The 18,523-nt window shown below is 41.2% G+C and overlaps 1 protein-coding gene across 4 annotated transcripts; it reads right to left on the bottom strand.

Annotated features, from left to right (window-relative positions):
* Positions 1–3,122: 3,122 nt before the first annotated feature.
* On the bottom strand, positions 3,123–8,302 carry LOC131890604 (facilitated trehalose transporter Tret1-like). Of its 4 annotated transcripts, none has more exons than XM_059239983.1 (7): positions 8,125–8,299; positions 6,488–6,640; positions 6,344–6,413; positions 6,143–6,278; positions 5,631–5,804; positions 3,830–4,344; positions 3,123–3,738 (listed from the first exon to the last, which is right to left on the bottom strand). In XM_059239983.1, the coding sequence occupies exons 3-7, from the start codon at positions 6,407–6,409 to the stop codon at positions 3,163–3,165; spliced, it is 1,467 nt and encodes a 488-aa protein (XP_059095966.1). In that variant the 5' UTR covers positions 6,410–6,413; positions 6,488–6,640; positions 8,125–8,299; the 3' UTR covers positions 3,123–3,162. The 4 variants fall into 4 exon arrangements, with proteins under 4 accessions (XP_059095966.1, XP_059095967.1, XP_059095969.1 ...); XM_059239984.1 differs by having other exon boundaries at positions 6,494–6,640; XM_059239986.1 differs by having other exon boundaries at positions 5,631–5,833; positions 8,125–8,297.
* Positions 8,303–18,523: the final 10,221 nt, after the last annotated feature.

Here is an 18,523-nt window from a genome sequence, read left to right as displayed (position 1 = left end):
GATGGCTTCTATCTTGGCAGGGTTCGGTGTGATTGTTCCACGAGAAATACTGAAACCAACGAAACTGATCGTCAAAGCAACCAAAGCACTTCTCTTGGCATTGACGGTCAATCCAAGTCTGCCACACCTCTCCAGAATATCATTGACACTACGAATAAGGTTAGGTATGTCATGAGCTCCAACTGCCATATCGTTCACCACTTTTTGAATATCCAAACCTGCCATGGCCACGTCTCCACGATATGAAAAAGAATCACCTTGGATACAAATCTCATGGGTGATCTCAGGAATTTGAATTTCCCAAATGGTGTTAAAAACGTCGTGAAATGTTGGGATTCCTCGGCGAGAGGCATCTGCCAATATTCCTTCACCAAGGCTAACTTGGCGAAATACTTCTGTCCGGGGTTAAATCCAAAGATAGCATCGGCTGGTGTTTTGATGGGATGTACGCTCCTCTTGACCTCGGTATTTAAACGGATAAGGTCAACGCATATTCTAACATCCCTATCACCCTTCGGAACAACAACGATAGGGTGGCACCACTCTGAAGAATCATCGGACACCGGACCAATAATGTCTTGCTCCGCCATACTTTCCAAAGCCAATTTAGTCTTATCCTCGTAAGCAAACGGGATGTTTCGGGCCACATGAATCGCAAATAGCTGGGCATTATCCTTCAAATGAATGATCATTCATCATCATCAAAAGGATCAACCACAACTCGACCGGTCATTGGTCGAAGAGCTCCACTTTCAAAAGCGCGAGAGTATATGGTCCTCAACTTGCTTTCGATCATTGCAAAAATTTCGTTTATAGATGCCTCCATAGACAATTGAGAAATCTATAAATTTCAGGCATTGGATGTAGAGATCGATCGGGTTTCGGGACCAACAAGGAAGCAATTTGGGACGTCGGACTTGGGAAATTGTCATCAACAATAGTCAATGCCTTGCAAGCGCTCAAACTGAGGAACGCTCCTGCAAATCCTGGCATACCACGATTGGAACGTTGGATGCAAAAATCCCATTGATCTTCAAGTCCGCGTGGAACATTCCACTCTGTTTCACCGGCTTTCCATCGATTCTAATGATATGATCTTGGAACTTTTCGGATAAAACGACCATATCCTTTAGTTTGGTCTCCTGGACTACCGATTGGCCCATGACCGAGATGTCGGCACAGAAAATGACTCTGACAGGTTTCGACTTGGAGCGACAATGAGACGCTAAGACTTTGACTTCAATCTCATTGGATCTTAACTCCATGCCACCCCTCGAAGTAACTTGCAATTTGACGGAACCAACACGAGTTTCAGATGAGTACTTATCCGTCTTGACATTCTTGCTTCTACACACCTTGTCCCAATGTCCAATTTGATGACAAATTCGGCATTTGCCCTTTTCAGCCGGGCACTTGTCTTTTGGATGGGCGGATCGTCCACAAAATCCACAAGCAAGAGCCTTTTCAAAATTCTTGTTTTTCAGGGACTTATAATTGGACTTGAATTTCGCCTTGACGGCGTTTAGGCGAGTCGACGAATCGGTCATTCCCTTGGCTCCCCGACGAGACGTTTCCATTTCCAAAAATACAGTGGCGAGCTTCGTCGCACGTCTTGAAGTTCTTCTCCATTAGATGGACTCTATCCGACTCACTCTTCATGGCCTGGAGCAATAACGAAATGAGAAGTCGGTCTTCAGTGATATGGGCTAAATCGGCAAATTGTGCCAATTCCCGAATCACATTGCACAAGCTGGTGTAGTCTTATTCATCCGTCTGTCTCACTTGGGGAAGATCACGAATGTCCAAGTTAACACTGCGGAGACTCCTCAGGTAATCTTTGATGATGCCCAAAATGTCGTCTACTTCTCGACCAGTGTCTGGTCGAATGTCCAAGTAATGATGAACAATCTGAGGGAACCCGGGACTGCAGCACTCCCATAACAAGGATACTTGAGTTGCGTGGTCTCGTTTTGGTAAGGCAATCAATTCACATTCAGATTGGGGGGACCACAAGATGGAGATTGAGAAGGCGGAATCGGCGAAGTTTGAGGTTGGGAACTCAAAAGAGATTGATCAAAATTTTGACGAAAACCTCTGACTTTAAGCGTCGCTTTGTCGAAATTGTCCTCATGGGCGTCCAGGCCCCTGTCGATATCATTATCATCCGCATCCGGAAGACACATCACCGCCTCCTCTGCATCCTGGAACTGATTGAGTTTCGACTCCCATGTCTGAAGTTTGAGCTCCAAAAGGTAGGAGTCAGTGCCATCAACATGAGTTTGAATAGCATCAAGAGCTGCCCTTTTCGCTCGTGTGGTCACTCCTTTTAAACCTTTTCGTGGGGACTTCAAGCTCAATACTCCCTCACGGTTATCCATAATCTACGAAAGGAATTTCCTTGCGTCGAGTTAAACCAGGCACAGATGTTCCCAGATCAAAAAAGATGATCTCTGTCGAAGGGATATGGTACGACCAACACTCGGGGGATTAAAGGATGAAATTCACCAATTAGAATATCTAATGCACGTAAATCGCGATCCCATCCACACGAAGTCGGCTACCAACTGCGCCACGGAATGATTGGTGCTGTGCCGTGCCGTGTTTCTATTCAAATAAGACGGGACCCTGGTCCTCACAACTAACAAAACAAAGACCTATTCTAAGGGCGTGCATAAACCAATTTTGACCAAGGACCAAAAGTCTAAAACTGCTCTTTATCAGGCAGTGTTATATTACCCAATTTTGCAGCGAATTACAGCCAACGCCTGCAAAACAAAATTCTGCTCCAAAAACGCCTTAATGGTCAAACTCACCCACACCTAAAGGGGCTTCAACTCACTATTCAGCCTCAACAATTGCTATGTGTTCCGTCATCATCTGAAGACAGAAATGAACGCTAAGAGCAGGGCTGACTTATAGCTTAAGTTGACTAATTTCCCAAGAGCTTGCAAACGAAATTTCGACTAAATCGGTTCATTATGGACAGAGACATGACCTTTTCAAACTTTTTGGTCCTAAAGTCTTGCGCTTTCTGACGCACCCGGTATATGGACGACGCCCTTATCGCCTCTAGCTCCTGGGATGAGCACACGACCCATCTCCGAAATCAAGGCAGGTGCAGGAATTGTATGAGTTTTGTTATTTTCAAACACATTTCATTGCTTAAGCATCAAGCTGGATCTTGGTGGTTTTTTCTAAACTCGATTTTCCAAAATTCTTCTGAATTTCTTCCAAGGACAGTTCGTGCGTTTCCGGCATGAAGAGAGTAGCAAAAAAGATCACAAAGCCCACCACGCCAGAAAATAACCAAAACAAGCCGTAAATGCCCAAGGTTTCCAATAAAAATGGCACACTTTTCACCATTGAAAACGACGCCACGAATTGGAATGAGGTCACGATGGCGTTGCCCAAGCTTTTGGATTCAGCGGGTAGGATCTCCCCGATGAGAAGTAAATTAATGTTCATGTATCCAATGGAGGAAGACAGATAGATAACAATGATAGCGAACAATGGAAGCCAGCTAAGGTATTGAAGGTATTCAGGCCAAATATCATGAAGCTGGAGATATGCGTAAGTTCCTAGAGTGCTCAAACAGACCAGAAGAATCACTGCTGAAGTAAGAAAAATGTTTCGCCGAGGAAACTTTGGTAGGATGGCCCCACTCGCCAAAGAGGCCGCAAATCTCGCCGAGGTGGCAAAAATGGACATGACATAGGGGTCGAAAGGAGCTTTTGTGGCCTAAAATGATACATTGAAGGCATCATGATGGATTTGGCTCTCGAACGAAAACCAGTCAGTTTGTACAACTACTTATATATTGTGAACTTGCCTTAAAGATCGAGACCAAATAGCTGGAAATGAATGGGAAGCAACTCCATTCCATAGTGATCAAAACCATAATCAAATAAAGACAAGGTTTGACGAAACTGGGCTCCCTTATCATGACCAATTTCAATTTCAGCCGGTCCCCAAATGACAATTTCTTTGTCTCGTACTGTTCCACTGTCATGACTTCCTTAATGGACTTAATCTCCTCGATGGCTTCGCTTTCACTTCGGTCATAGAATCTCAATGACAATTCGGCCTTCTCCACTTGGCCTTGCGTCAAAAGCCACACTGGACTTTCGTGCATGAGAAACATGCCAAATGTGGATAGAATCAAAGGGATGAGGGTGATCCCAATCGCCCATCGCCAAGGCAGGAAAGCACCCAAAAGGTAGATGAGGCATTGACCCAATGAGTAAGTCATCAACCAGATACACCCGGTAAAGCTCCGAATTTTTGGATTACTAAACTCACAATTCAAAGGCTGGGCAGACATTCGGTTGCCAATGGCCGCGGCACCTGAAAAGTAATTTGAGGAGGTAAAAAGTATGGGAAAAGGTGCTATTTAGAAGGGCGAAAAAGTTATTCGAAATTACCGCTAAACCAAGGTGTTGGGTTGTGGACATGTGTAAGGCAGCGTTCTGAGGCTGCTGAGTTCTGGGGACTAAAGACTTAAAGCTATAAGTTCAAGTAACTGAAATTCCTACTTCACGCCAAAACAATATCGTTTTAAAGGATTTTAGCACTCAAAACCTCATAAGATAGGCGCAGTTGGAACGATACAAGACGAAATTAGTCCTTATGGATTCCCACTCATAGGGCTTGTCAAGTGAACGGGTTCACCAACAAATGATTTTATTCCATGAAGTAAAATCAAAGACAACATGCCCAGCCAAATCGTAGTGTGCATGCATTGAATTTTGACATTTATTTCATTTTACTTGCTTGTCTAAGCAAATATCATTGTGGAATTAAGCCAATTGGACAGTGCATTCACCGAATTACACCAAACATATTCATTTTGTTGGGTTTTATAGCACAGGTCACTCAAAATCACTCAATTATTGAAAATTCAATAAGCGTACAGCGCTTGTTGAATGTGATGTTTGTCTTGGTTCTCTCTCCCCAAAATGCCCAATATCAGGGTGCCGGACCACATTTTTTCTTTAAATTTCCTTCACTTGACAAGCCCTATTCACTTCCGCACGTTAAAACCCGCTTTCGGAAGTAGCCCCTTTATTAAAAGGAAGAGGCTAAATGACATGCAGGGATGTGTATCTCTACCAACCCTCGGATGAAATAGCCATTTTCAAGCCAAGTACCTATAAACCAAAGAAGTTTGAAGGCAACCAATGTTTGAACAATCTGGACATCATGGAGAAACAAGGTAGTTATTGCACTCTCCAATTTCTTCTCAACGCCAAAATTACCATATTCTGCCAGGTCTAATCTCGACGCTTCGCATCTACATCTGTGCGCAGCCCTCCAACCCTAACATCCTAAACAAAAAAAACACTTCCACTTACCAATAAAAATTGGTACTTGGCATGGTTATTCAACATAATACTTTAGTATATATACAAGATACTTTTTTTGCTTACCAAATACTGTATTTACATCATAGCAAGTCTCGATTTAACGATAGATTCCGATTTAACAGTATGTTCTCCTCAGACGGGCAACATCGTAAAATCGAAGTTCTATTGTATATAGACAGGACTACTGGAGTAGAACGTTTTCATGTCTTAATTGGTCCAGACCAAAGAAAATTAGAATGCAAATTTCCAATACTCTATAATTCTTACCTAAGACGAATCTCCCTATGGACAAAGTGATAACGCTTGTTCCAAACAAAATCATAAGGAAGCCGACCAAGAAGGTCAGGTTTGTGAGGATAGCACATGTTTTGAGTCCGAATAGATGGGCGATATGACCACAAAAGAAGGATGACGCCATCATCCCCAACATGAGAGAGCTGACTAGAAAGATGGATGGTCGAAATTTGGATCTGGATGAAAAATGAACATTCATGGTTTTAATGTTCAAAAGTTGTCACGCAACTTGTGAAGAGGTTAATGAGTATTTTGAAGAGCACATTCAAGTCCCCGAGAGTCCAGGCTAGGTAAAACAATGAAGACTTCCTCTCCTCTTACTCGGGCTTCATCATTGTTTAATCTAACTTCTTCTGATATGCGTAGAGAGTACAGATATGTTGTTTATCCGGCATCATCTTTCAAATGAGATTTGCGCAATTTGAAATAAAGATGCTAGTTTACGATTTGATTTTAGATACAATTGTGCTGAGAATGAACCCTACCGATCCAAGAAGCTTCTTCTGGAGTAGTTTGAATCACATCATTCCCTTCTTCAAGCCTCCCCACAATAACAGCCACAGATGACACGGAAACACCGACCATGAACGAGCTGACATTGATGTTTATGGATGACAAGATCTGTGATCAAAAGAGTAAAAGCATCACAAAAAGACCAGTTTCATTCTAAATCAAAGAGCTCTTACTTGTTTTGGAAATCTTCGCATAACTTGCACGATGCTCTCGTCCTTCTGGTCCGCCACTGATGCCATCTTACTTTAATATAGAAGTATGTTCTTCGATGTCTGGATTTTCTATCAAATAAAAATGGCCTGTCAGAATATACTTACAGTTACCTGATCAATCAGCCCATCAAACAAAACTAATTGCATCCAAGACGAGGTGGATGCATATTTAAGTATTTCAAAGTTGAACATCACAGAGAATTAATTCCCAAAGATGAGCAGCATTTAAAATCCAACTCTGAGAGATGTAGCACCACTCTGAAAATGAGGCGATCAAATTTAGCATGACTGAGAAGGCGCATCCGTGATGGCTCATTGGAATTTGAGATTAATTTCAGACTTCGAAATCTTCGAAAACAAAACGAAGAGTACGATCGAATCTAGATGAAACAAAATGCGTTGTCAACTTAGAAATGTGCAGTTAAATCAAAATTTCTCACGCTTAGTTTAATCTAAAATTCGACTAAATGAAATTTTAGTCTTTCTGGACTTTTTTGAAATCAATGAACTAAAAGGACCAACTTTGCCCTGACAGACACATTCTGTCTTATATACATAAGTACATAGCATACTTTGGTAACATTGTAGACATTAAAGGCTATTCATTAATTTGAAGAGGTCAAATCATCACGCAAATTTGATGGCTTTTAAGGCGCTGAAATAAGTAAGTAAGTCTTTGTTCTATCGTTTTAGAAACACATAATTTTATGGCGCAAAAAAAAAGAATCAAAACATAATGTTTGAAATAGTATTACTTACTTAACTGCACGGTAGACAGGAACAATTCTTCTTGGTTCCATGATTTCAACAAATGCCCTCTTTGATCAAAATTTTGGTTGGTTTTTTTTGTGGATTGCTTTAGGCCAACTGTTTCATTGTACGAGCATTAAAGGCTTAACTTCTCAACTACAACTACGTATAAAAGACAACAAGAAATTTGGCTTACGTTCGGCACTTCAGAGGGGCGCTTTGAGAGTCAGTCTTTACCAAATGTAGGGCCAATTTGGGACGATTCTTCTCTATTGAATCATAATGTGTTTGAGCTGGTTTTGTTTAATTCTATCAAGTTTTATGTATTGTTGTGACCAAGGTCACATGGGTACATGATGTCCCAAAGAAAAATTTGGTTCATGGCATGTTACCAGTAGTTTATCTCGTAATTTGCCGTACCTCTTCCCCATATAGTTTGGGCTGTCTGACGTTGGAAATAAGGGCCCATATTATTATCAAGAAATGTTCGACTTGTCAAAAACTAGCATACCGTTACAACAAAGGTAACGATCAGGACGAGACATGAAAATCTTCCTTTGACTTTCTTACTTAGCTTCCACCTTTAGGAACGCTGAGTTTTTAATTGACGTTTTACCACCTTATTGAGAGTTCATAATGACGTAGTTTGAAAAAATGCTCCGTGAAACAGTGTAAGATCTCTAGGTCTAATCGAGTGCTCTACTACATTTTAGGTCATTTCATAGCAGGTCAGGTTGATGGATCATAGTCGATTACTTTCGAAGCAAATTCATCTGACGTTCAATCGAAATGTTCAATTGCGTTATATTCTAGTGTGACTTTAAAATGTTCTAACTAAATTCATACCTACCTTGCATAACAAAGTACTGTGGTCAATGTGTGAGACATCCTTGAATCCTCACAAGACAAGGATGTTTTACCCTCAAACAAGATCTTAATTTTGATGTAATGGAACCATGTTCTGTAGCAAAATGGTACAACGACCCACTTACCCGTGTGATGTGGTTATTTTGGATCTGCAGCAACAATCAGCAAACCTTCACCAGCCTTGTGTGTGTAGAGAAAAGCAATGACGTTGAGGAAACTTTTTCGATCTTCAAGTGGTCTTAAAGCAGAGAGATACTGTAAAAGAGAAAGGTTCATACGAGCCGAACATGACGAGGAACTCTCATACCGGAAAGACTTTTTGAAGGTCAGCTGCTTTTAGAAGCATTAGCCAAGCCTAAATACATAATACTCAACTTTGTGCCTTTGCTAGTAAGTTCGTGAAAATCTAGGACTGGGACCTGGGAAAATGGGAAAAAGCTAGTTCCATGTTGAAGCAATGATCGGATTTCGTTTCAAAGGCAAGCTTGAACCGCCGATGATAATGCAGTGCTGATCTAGAAGGCCGAATCTGCCGCACTGAAACTTTTCATGTGCTCTCAGGCATGTAGTACGGCAGTAGTGGAGAGGAAAGCTCTCTGAAACCTCGCTAGAAGACGTCTCAGTTTTGCGTTACCTCCTTTTGGAGTACTTGGATATGAAGATGGAATTCATTGAGCATTCTCTCAGCGGGAATGCATCTGATCAGTAGGTAACGCATAGGTCTACAAAACCTCGCTAGAATACGTTCGATCTTCGACCAAGCTTTCCACTCCACTACTGACGTACTCTATGTCTGATGTCAAGGAACGCTTGTTGCTATGCAGAAAGGAATTTGCACCGCTTTAAACGAACGCTCTCTGCACTCTTGAGGAAAATGTGCTCTCAAAATTAGTCTTTCACAAGACTCACAAGAAAATATGTCTTTTCGCAACATTTTAGCCGTATTTTTTTTTATACCGAGCATTATGCCGTATGCACATTAAGGGGAAGTAAGACATTCAAAATCTGCATTTTTTCCAATAGGTTTTCTATCAACCAAAAGTTAAGACAAGATGCCCAGCCAACCTGCACCATGCTTGGATAAAAACTTGTCAATTGTGTCAAATTACCTGCTTGTTCGACCCATGCAGTACAAGTATATTGAGCCATGATAGCAATGGGTGTCAAAGCTACATAAAAAAGGCATTTGATTGAAACTTTGGTAGCATAACTCATAATTATTGAAAATTCATTGCACGTTTTCTTTGCTCTTACTCTACAGGATATGACCCCAAAGCCCAAAAGCAGGACGCCAAACTTATCTTTTCCCTCAATTTCCTTCAATTAATTGAAATAATACCTGATCCACCAAACGCATTACACGTGCCGAATCTGACTAACCCTGAAATGTGGAGGCTAGGTAGTCAAATAATATTCAAATGAATAGGAAACGCATTTAATAAAGATTAAATACGAGGCAAAAAATTGTAGAAAAAAGCAAGAAAATTAAGGTTATCGAATATTGTAACATTGAGACGTTATCAAATAAACATTTTGTGATGAACTCCGATGTTTGCTCTGAATTGACGTATAGTCAAATAACCTAAGCAAGAATTTCCAAAACCTGTGAATATATTTACAAGAGATCTTACTCAGAATTTCACAGAGCTTATTGTTATTGAACGCCGTAGTGAGGAAATGATTCATTACCGAGTACTTTAAGGATAGATTCCTAAACCTAATCCCAACCCACCCCCCTTCCTTAACCCATTTAACTTCCTCCCTCCCTTTGTTGATAAGTGGGATTTTTTACCGTTGGAGAGGATGGTCCAAGCTCTTGTGAACTTGGTCCGTCAAAAGAGAGACCGTAAAGGGGCTATGATTGAACGCGCATTGTCTGATTTCTAAAAAGGACAGCACAAAAGTTAAGATCTTAGAAGAACTAGCCGTGGAGAGAGATTTCATTCATCTCTCTAACAGACACCTGGCTTCGATCAGGGATCTTAGATAAAGAACTTACTAGAGTTGGTTTCAACTTAGTTCGTTGTGATAGGATAAGCCCAGATAATCCCATATTACCACATGGGGGAGTATGCCTATATGTTAGGAATGATTGGCACATTAGTCATGTGCAAATGTCGAACGGAGAAGTAGAGGTCTTAGTTTGTCATATCCCAGGGCTTGATCTGTCTATTGTAACAATGTATATGCCCTCTTCTTGTTCAGTAAGCTCTTTTACGTCACCTCTCCAATTCATTGGAAATGAGTTGGATCTGGCAGTCTGCTCGAAAGTTTTCTTTGTAGGGGACTTTAATTTTCCGGCTAGAGTTGTAGAGTGAGAGGCTAGTCCCGATGGGTATATTCCCATTTCGAAATCGACATCTCAGCCGTTGGAAAAGGTGGAAGAATTTGCGATCTTGCGCAACATCTCCCAGCATGTTGGTGTGGCCACCAGAGCGAATAACGTCTCGACTTGGTCTTTCCCAATAACCCTGATATGATCCAATATGTCCATGTGACACCTAGTAATCTGTCAAATCAACATGTTCTCGAGACAGGGTCGACCGTTACTCAAAAGCGGGCGTGCTCTAGAGTAAGACCGGCCAAAAAGGTCGGTCTGGCTAACTTCAAGTTCAAAGATGAACATTGGCCGTTGATTAGAGAAAGGTTAGAAGAACTAGACCTGGTATCAATTCTGAAACAGGAGAATAGATGCAGCCATTGACACATTAGCTTCAGTTCTTTGAGGATGTTTGCTCCAATCTAGTAATACCTGAATGTGTTCCCAAGGGTGGGACACGGACAAAAATTCCAAAAATAGGAAGACTATGTTCATAAAGAGATGCAAACTAGCAAGAGGCTAAAGATCACTTCGAATCCAGTAATAGTGGGTAGTCTCCAAAAAAAGTTGGACCTAATTTAGGGTAAGATTAAGGCCTCCATCGAAACTGACCAGTTACAGACTGAGAGTAATGAGGTTCAGGAGGTCAAGTCTAATCTGAAGGCCTTTTCCCCTTATGCGAACTCTAAGAGAAAGATGAAACACCCTGTTGGGCCTTTTGAGGTTGATGGAGAAGCCATCAGCAATGTAGAGACTATGGCTAACATGCTTGAAGATCAGTTCTCTAGTGTGCTTTCAACCCCACTGAGTTTAGAAGCAACAGCTCATTGTTGTAATTAGAACAATGATTCAAGTTATCCAACCAACAAACTTCAGAAAGAACGCCAAGTCAACTGGTTTACACTGTCAAGTGTCCAGGGAGTGTGGTTGTAACGGTTTGCCTGAAATCTGATGTTGATAAATGCGGAGAACAAGTTCAAATTGTTATCGGATTTTATTACAGCTAGACTATTGATCATATATAGATTGGCATAGCGTTGCTCGAATGCTGAATGATTCAACAATTGGGCATGGCGATCTTGTATCCTTCTTCGGTATAGATGTTTGATATGCAAGTCAGGAGGTTGACCCATCCTTCTGGGTGTAATTCAGCATCATTTGACTAGTCATAATGCTATCAAAAAGGTGGATGAGCATCCCCAAAAAGGCTGCGCGATCTCGTTACAAGCTAAGTCACAAGTAAAGACACTTTTCTTCTTTTGCATTCAGTTACTTTTGCGTGACACCTGAAAACTGAGCTGATTGTTGTCAATGTCATCTGGTTATCAATATACATATCAATTAAACCCTGTTTTATGCTCTCATTTGATTTACATACTAACATTACTGACGTGACGTTAGGATAAAATACGGGACCACGATTTCAACCTGTGATCTGCTGATGAATAGTACTGTGATATTCAAGGAAAATTGTTCTCCATTTATTCATGCTTGATTTGAACTGAAGAATATGTAAATAAAAGTTACTATTTATTGCCAAAATTGAATTTTGGAAACCTACAGAAAAGTTAATAAAAGTTATCAATCTGTTAGCTAACGGTATAGTTCATAGAAAAGTAAAACAGGCCTTCAATTAGAAATTAATATTAGCTAACATCTGAGGAGATTGTTAATAAACACGACGTTTGGTTTGTGCTTGTATCCCTCATTTTGTTACATGCTTATTATTTCAATTATCTTTTATTTATCGTGCATGAACGGAAATTTTAAATGAATTCAAAGCACAAAAGGTAGTTAATGATATGATCGCTGGCATATTCATTTGGTCAGATATCGAAATCAAATTACGTAGTTGGCAAACTATTATGATCGGTGGGTTTTGTTCGTAGACAGTCCAAAGAGGAACAGTTTGTCATAAACTAAATGTTTCCCAAATTGTTCGGCAAACATTTTGACAAAAAATTTCTTGCATAGACGCACCAAGAGATGCTCAATAAAGCATCTTTATAAAGCATCTTCGAACGCACACTATACATTGTGAACACGAACATCCCTTGTTCTGCCCATGTAGGCGTTTGGAGCGACATCTGGCGAATTGTAAGCCATAACAAGCCGAACGCGCCCCCTTTGGTCGCCACTCCTTATTGACAAGTTGTTCAAGGACAACCCCAATAACCACACTGGATGAGTCTGTTGTGAGGGCCAACAGGACATTACCCCTGGGGAAACATAGAAGGGTGGCATCCACTAGCTTCTTCTAAGCTAGACGAAAGTGGTGCTGTAGTTCAGGAGACATGGCGAATTCCTAAGGATTCACCTTCATTGTTCAGAATTCTGGCCAAACCAGGAAGAAACCGGAATAAAATCCAATCATACCCAAGAATTCACGCAATCCTTGTTGTTGTTTTTGGTTTGGTTTTTCACGGACTTTTCTAACCGCTACAGGGAATGTAATTCCCAGTACTATTAAAATGAAAGGTTATAATTCGTCCATTCATTACCTTTCAATCTTTATATGATATTTGGTCTACCAACGAATTTGAGTTGGCAGACCGAGCTAGTCCTTGAATGTAGGGTTGATCTGGATTGCTATCTAAAAATCTTCCAAGTCTGACTTGAAAGACGCTACCAGGTCAACAAGGCCTACGTGTTCCCTACGAATATTAGAGGGAAGCAAATTAAACAATGAAGGAGCCCGAGAAAGAAGAGATGTGGACTTCATTGTTCGAACTAGCCTGAATTCTCGAGGACATGAAGGTGCTCTCAAAACGCACATTAAGCCTCTACGGTCACTAGAATTGAACCTAAATCCTGGGTTGGGATAAAGCTCATGGATGCTTTTGAAGACGTACAATATCAGACATCTTTCGTACCTTCTCTGAACACTGCACAGTCTCAACTTTTTTAGCCTCTCCCAATATGAGAGTTCTCTCAATCCTATGATGTTCCTAGTGAAACATCTTTGGACTTGCTCGACCTTTTGCAAACCTGCTGAACTCATTGGAGCCCAAATGGGTGAATTATATTCAAGATGTAGCTGAACAATCGATTTGTAGGGAGTTAGCATCGTGATACTATCTCTGGACTTAAATGTCCGATATATCCAACCACAGCTTTGAAATGCTTTACCCACCTTCAACTGGATATGCTCATCGAACTTTCCATTATTTTGGAGGACTACACCTAAATCTTTCATAGATGAGACCTGCTCAATATCTTTACCTCCATTAGCTACGAGTGGAGAATCTAAAGGAGTTGACCCAAACGTCATTGAGCGGAATTTTATTCCGTTCAGGGCCCTATTACTCTCAGTTACCCAAGAGTAGATTTGATCTAAGTCCTTTGCAAGGCTGGTGCAATCTTGGCCATCCCTACCAGAAACTAACTTTGTATCGTCAACATAAGAAGAGCGACTGGCAGTAATACTAAGGTTTTGAAGCAGGGCAACGAATAATATAAATAGGAGGGGTCCTAAGAAGGGTCGCTTAATGACATACATGATGTAACGTCAGGTGTTCCCCAAGGCTCAATTTGTTTCCTTTCATGAATGAAGCTTCTTATCCAATTGAGAACCTTGCCTTGGATCCCAATGTCATGAAGTCTATCAAACAGAAGGCCATGATCAACTTTATCAAAGGCCTTTGCGAAATCAAGAAAGACATCATTGACTGACTCATGTTTCTCTAGTTCCTCATCAATCTGTTCAATATGCCCAATCAGTTGGGTTACTGTACTGAAATGCGCTCGGAACCCTTGCTGACTAAGAGGAAGGATATCATGGACTTCAAGACTATCTGCAAGTTTGAACTTCATGATCTTCTCAAACACCTTCGCAATATTTGACGTGAGAGAAATCGGCCCATAACTACATACTGGGGAGTGACTTGTCTCCGCCTTTAAAAATTGGAATAACGTGAGCTAACTTTAGTGGAGACAAATACCGGGTGTCGAAGATAAGATTAGACAAATTTGTCACTTTCACTTAAAAGCATCATAAATTTCTTAAAAGGTAAGTTTGAGAGCAAAAATTCTAACATGTTATAAATCAGGCTACGTAAAATTTACGTTATTTTTTGACATTTTTCTTATCTAAAGCTTAGTTTTCGAAATATGATCACTTTGAAGCAATGACTTTAGCCAATCTGGTCCGAAAACAGTGACAAAAAGTGCGAATTTTGGCTGAAGAGAAATTTTCAATTGTTGTTCAATTCGGTGGCCAAGAACTTTTGTTGAAGGGGGCCTTTCTTTGCAAGTTTCTTTCTCAACATAGTACCACACAGCATAGTCAAGAGTTTTAAGATCTGGAGGATTTGGGGGCCATAGTTCAGGCCTCCAAAACAGGATTACCTCATTATCCCAATAGGAGATTGTCCTTTTGGCTGAATGAGCAGAAGCAAAGTCTTGTTGCAAGACAAAGGGCCGGTTTTATGCTACTTATCCCATCCAGGTTATCACTGTAGACTTGAAAACCTCAATTTAGGCATATGCATCAAGTCTGAATCCCTCAGGCAACCAGATTGGAGGTCCAATTCAATGCATCACATTGGTTTGTTTGTAACTTCCTTGATGCATATTTTTATTCCAGCTACCACTCTTGGATATCTAACTGCTGGTGTTTTTACTTTCTAGGAGGGGGATGAGGGTCACCTGGCCAATCGACACAGTTTTTGACATCGTAAATCGTCCGGAGGCCACTTTAAGGTTCCAACTTACTTCTGTAGAGGTGTATCCCGCACACAGCAAATTTACAATGGATTCTCTTTTTGCTTTCATAGATTTCAGCTTTGAATTTTTTGAATTTTTGTTTACATAAATGAAAAGAGCGGACAATGACAAAAAAAAATGATATAAAACTCACGCAACCTTGAAGAATTTAAAGGATTTTAAAAAGAAAAAAATGTGTGTCTAATCTTATCCTCGACACCCGGTACTTGCCCTGATCTAAGATGCAACGCATCAAGTACGAGCATATAGGAGCAAGAACCAGTGAGCATCTCATCAGAACCTGAGATGTCACGCCATCAGGACCAAGAGAACTTGAAAACCTCAAGTCCCTGATGGCCGGTAAAGCATCTTGATCTGGGACTACAAGATCATCCAAACGCTCAACTTGACTAACCTTGTCAATCTCAACAGACTCATCTTCAGAGCAATGAGTTGTTGCTTCTGAACTCAGTGGGGTTGAAAACACCTTGGAGAACTGATCTCCAAGCATGTTAGCCATAGTCTCTACATTGCTAATAGCTTCCCCATCAACCTCAAAAGGCCCAACAGGGTGTTTCATCTTTCTCTTAGAGTTCGCGTAAGAGAAAAAAACCTTCGGATTCGACCTGACCTCCTGAACCACCTTACTCTCAGTCTGTAACTGGTCATATTCGATGGAGACCTTAATTTTACCCTAAATTAGGTCCAACGTTTTTGGAGACTACCCACAATTACTGGATTCGAAGTGCTCCTCAGCCTTTTTGCTAGTTTGCAACTCTTTTTGAACATATTCTTCCTATACTTCGAAATTTTCAAATGTGCCCCGCCCTGTGGAACACATTCAGGGATTGCTAGAGTGGAACAGACACCCTCAAACACTAGAATCATTTTGTCTAAGGCTAAATCTATGGATGATTCCTTTTTCAGCATTGAGATGAGGTCAATCTCTCCAAACCTTTCTACAATCAACGGCCAATGCTCATCTTCGAACTTGAACTTAGCCAGACCAACCTTTTTGGCGGGTCTTATTCTAGAGCACGCCCGCTTTTGAGTAACGGTCGACCCTGTCTCGAGAACATGTTGATCTGACAGATTACTAGGTGTCACATGGACATACTGGATCATATCAGGGTCATTGGAAAAGACGAAGTCGAGAGCTATTCTCTCTCGTGGCTACACCAACATGCTGGGAGAAATTGCGTAAGATCGCGAATTCTTCCAGCTTTTCGAACGACTGAGATGTCGATTTCGAAATGGGAATATACCCATTGGGACTAGCCTCCCACTCTACAATGCTAGCCGGAAAATTGAAGTCCCCTACAAAGAAAATTTTCGAGCAATCTGGCTGATCCAACTCATTTCCAATGAATTGGAGAGGTGACGTAAAAGAGCTTACTGAACAAGAAAGGGGCATATACATTGTTACAATAGACAGATTAAGCCCTGGGATATGACAAACTAAGACCTCTACTTCTCCATTCGACATTGGTACATGACTAATGGGCAAATCATTCCTAACATATAGGCATACACCTCCATGTGGGAATATAGGATTATAAGGGCGTATCCTATCACAACGAACGTTACTTCTCGAGGCTGACATTCCACCATTAATGCCATGGGCCTTTGAAAATGTAAATTAGTAGCCCTGGTCACAACCCCCTGTCATTATTTTTTTGATCCCCATCAGTAATAAATAGGTGTTTTAAATTTGTCAAAACATTTCCACGTTTTGCCATTTTCTTTCACCATTTTTGCATGATTTTCTCCCATTTCTGCCACCACTTTCTGCCAGGAGGTCGAAAATGGGTTTTAACCATCTTTTCTACTCATTTCTATGAGTATGACGGTGGTCACCAAAAGGGTATGTAGGACATCGGACAAAGTGTTTATAACATAGACCCCTAGTCACCCTCTCATCATCAGCAGACATCCCCATGGGCGACAATAACATCCGTTGATCTTTATCTCAGTCCGGATGATCCGCTTAATTTCCCGGTGGGTGTGGTCAGAAGTTTCATATCAGTCCCTCCAAAAAGCTAGGAGGACGAGTTCAAAAAGAAGAAAATTGCCCAAGCAGCCAATTATCCGTTCTGACCAACACCTGACCGTCTCAGGTTGTCTTGTAACCCATCCATTCAGTCGAAGTTCAAACTTTTAAAACTTTGCATCATTTCAAAGATGCCATTACTGCAAAGGAACAATGGCCTTCAAATAGCCTCCTTTCCTCCATGGTTCTTTTTTTCCACGTCCCTGTACTTTACATACCCTTCTTACAGTATGAATAAGAGCATTCTCACTAGAGATGTAATGAGCCAAGAATTTTCGGGCTGGGCTGAGTTAAGAGGAAGGTGGCTCATTTCGAGCTGAGCTGGGTTGACAGTTTCCAGCTCACGAGCTGGGCTGGGCCAAAAAAAAGCAGGTTTCGAGCTGAGCTGGGTTGATCGGGTTGATATTTCGAGTCAAGTCTGAGCTGGGCCAAATCCGAGCTAGCCCATGTCCGAGCTGGCTCATGATCGAGTTGACCCGACCCATGTCTGGGCTGAGCTATGTCTGAGCTGGAAAAACCAATAGACCTATTGGCCAATCTAGTTTCTAGTTCTCGTGTCAGGTAGCATCACGAAATTGTCTTAATCCAAACTAGGTGTCTAAAAAGTGCAATCAAAGACAGAACATAGAGTTCCTTTTAGACGATGGTACCATTCAACAAAAAAAAAACAGTCTCACCTCGGACTTGCATTTATAGACGACAAGATAACCTCTCGAGTAAATTCATGCCAATGATATGTATGTACTATTGACATAATTGAGACTTTTTGCTTCCCTCCCTTGAGCGCTTCAATAATTTGAATTTGATATGCTTTCACAACTCGTTCAACGTTTCAGTACCGAGTTCGCGTAAAGTTATTGAAAAAAGGAGGTACATTGCATGTTTTTGCCGTACAGACTTTTTAATCATCCTCCAAAATCTATCTTTATGCGCAGACAAGACATTTCGATTCAAACCAGTCTTTGCTTGTTTTTAATGTTCTTGATAAATGTATCTCTTCGAATTCTTTTGTTCAATGTTTTATGGTCTTTTATGAAATCGTGACGCCAAAAGTTGTCAAACTGATGTGGGCCACAGTTGAGCTCCGTCGATTTCGAGCTGGGTTGTATCATAGCTCGTCGATTTCGAGCTGAGTTGTATCATAGCTCGACGATTTCGAGCTAGGCTGAGCCAGAGCCTAAACCCAGCTCGAGAACATGAGCTGGGCTGACATGACTCGACCTTTCGAGCTGAGCCAGAGTCTAAACCCAGCTCGAGATGGTCTGGGCCAAATACGTTTCAACAGTTCGAGCTGGGCTGAGCTCCGGGCTAGCCCAGAGCTCAGCCTGTTGTCGAGTTTCGAGCTGGGTTTCAGCCCAGTACATCTCTAATTCTCACCGTGCATTTTCCCATACCTTAGAATGAAATTTATCAAATCCAAGTCTACTCCCGAATTCATCTACAGCTGGTG

The sequence above is a fragment of the Tigriopus californicus genome, chromosome 11, assembly GCF_007210705.1.
Source record: "Tigriopus californicus strain San Diego chromosome 11, Tcal_SD_v2.1, whole genome shotgun sequence".
NCBI classification, from domain to species: Eukaryota; Metazoa; Arthropoda; class Copepoda; order Harpacticoida; family Harpacticidae; genus Tigriopus; species Tigriopus californicus.
Note: the sequence above shows the minus strand (reverse complement) of the source record. Positions and strands in the feature narration are given on the sequence as shown.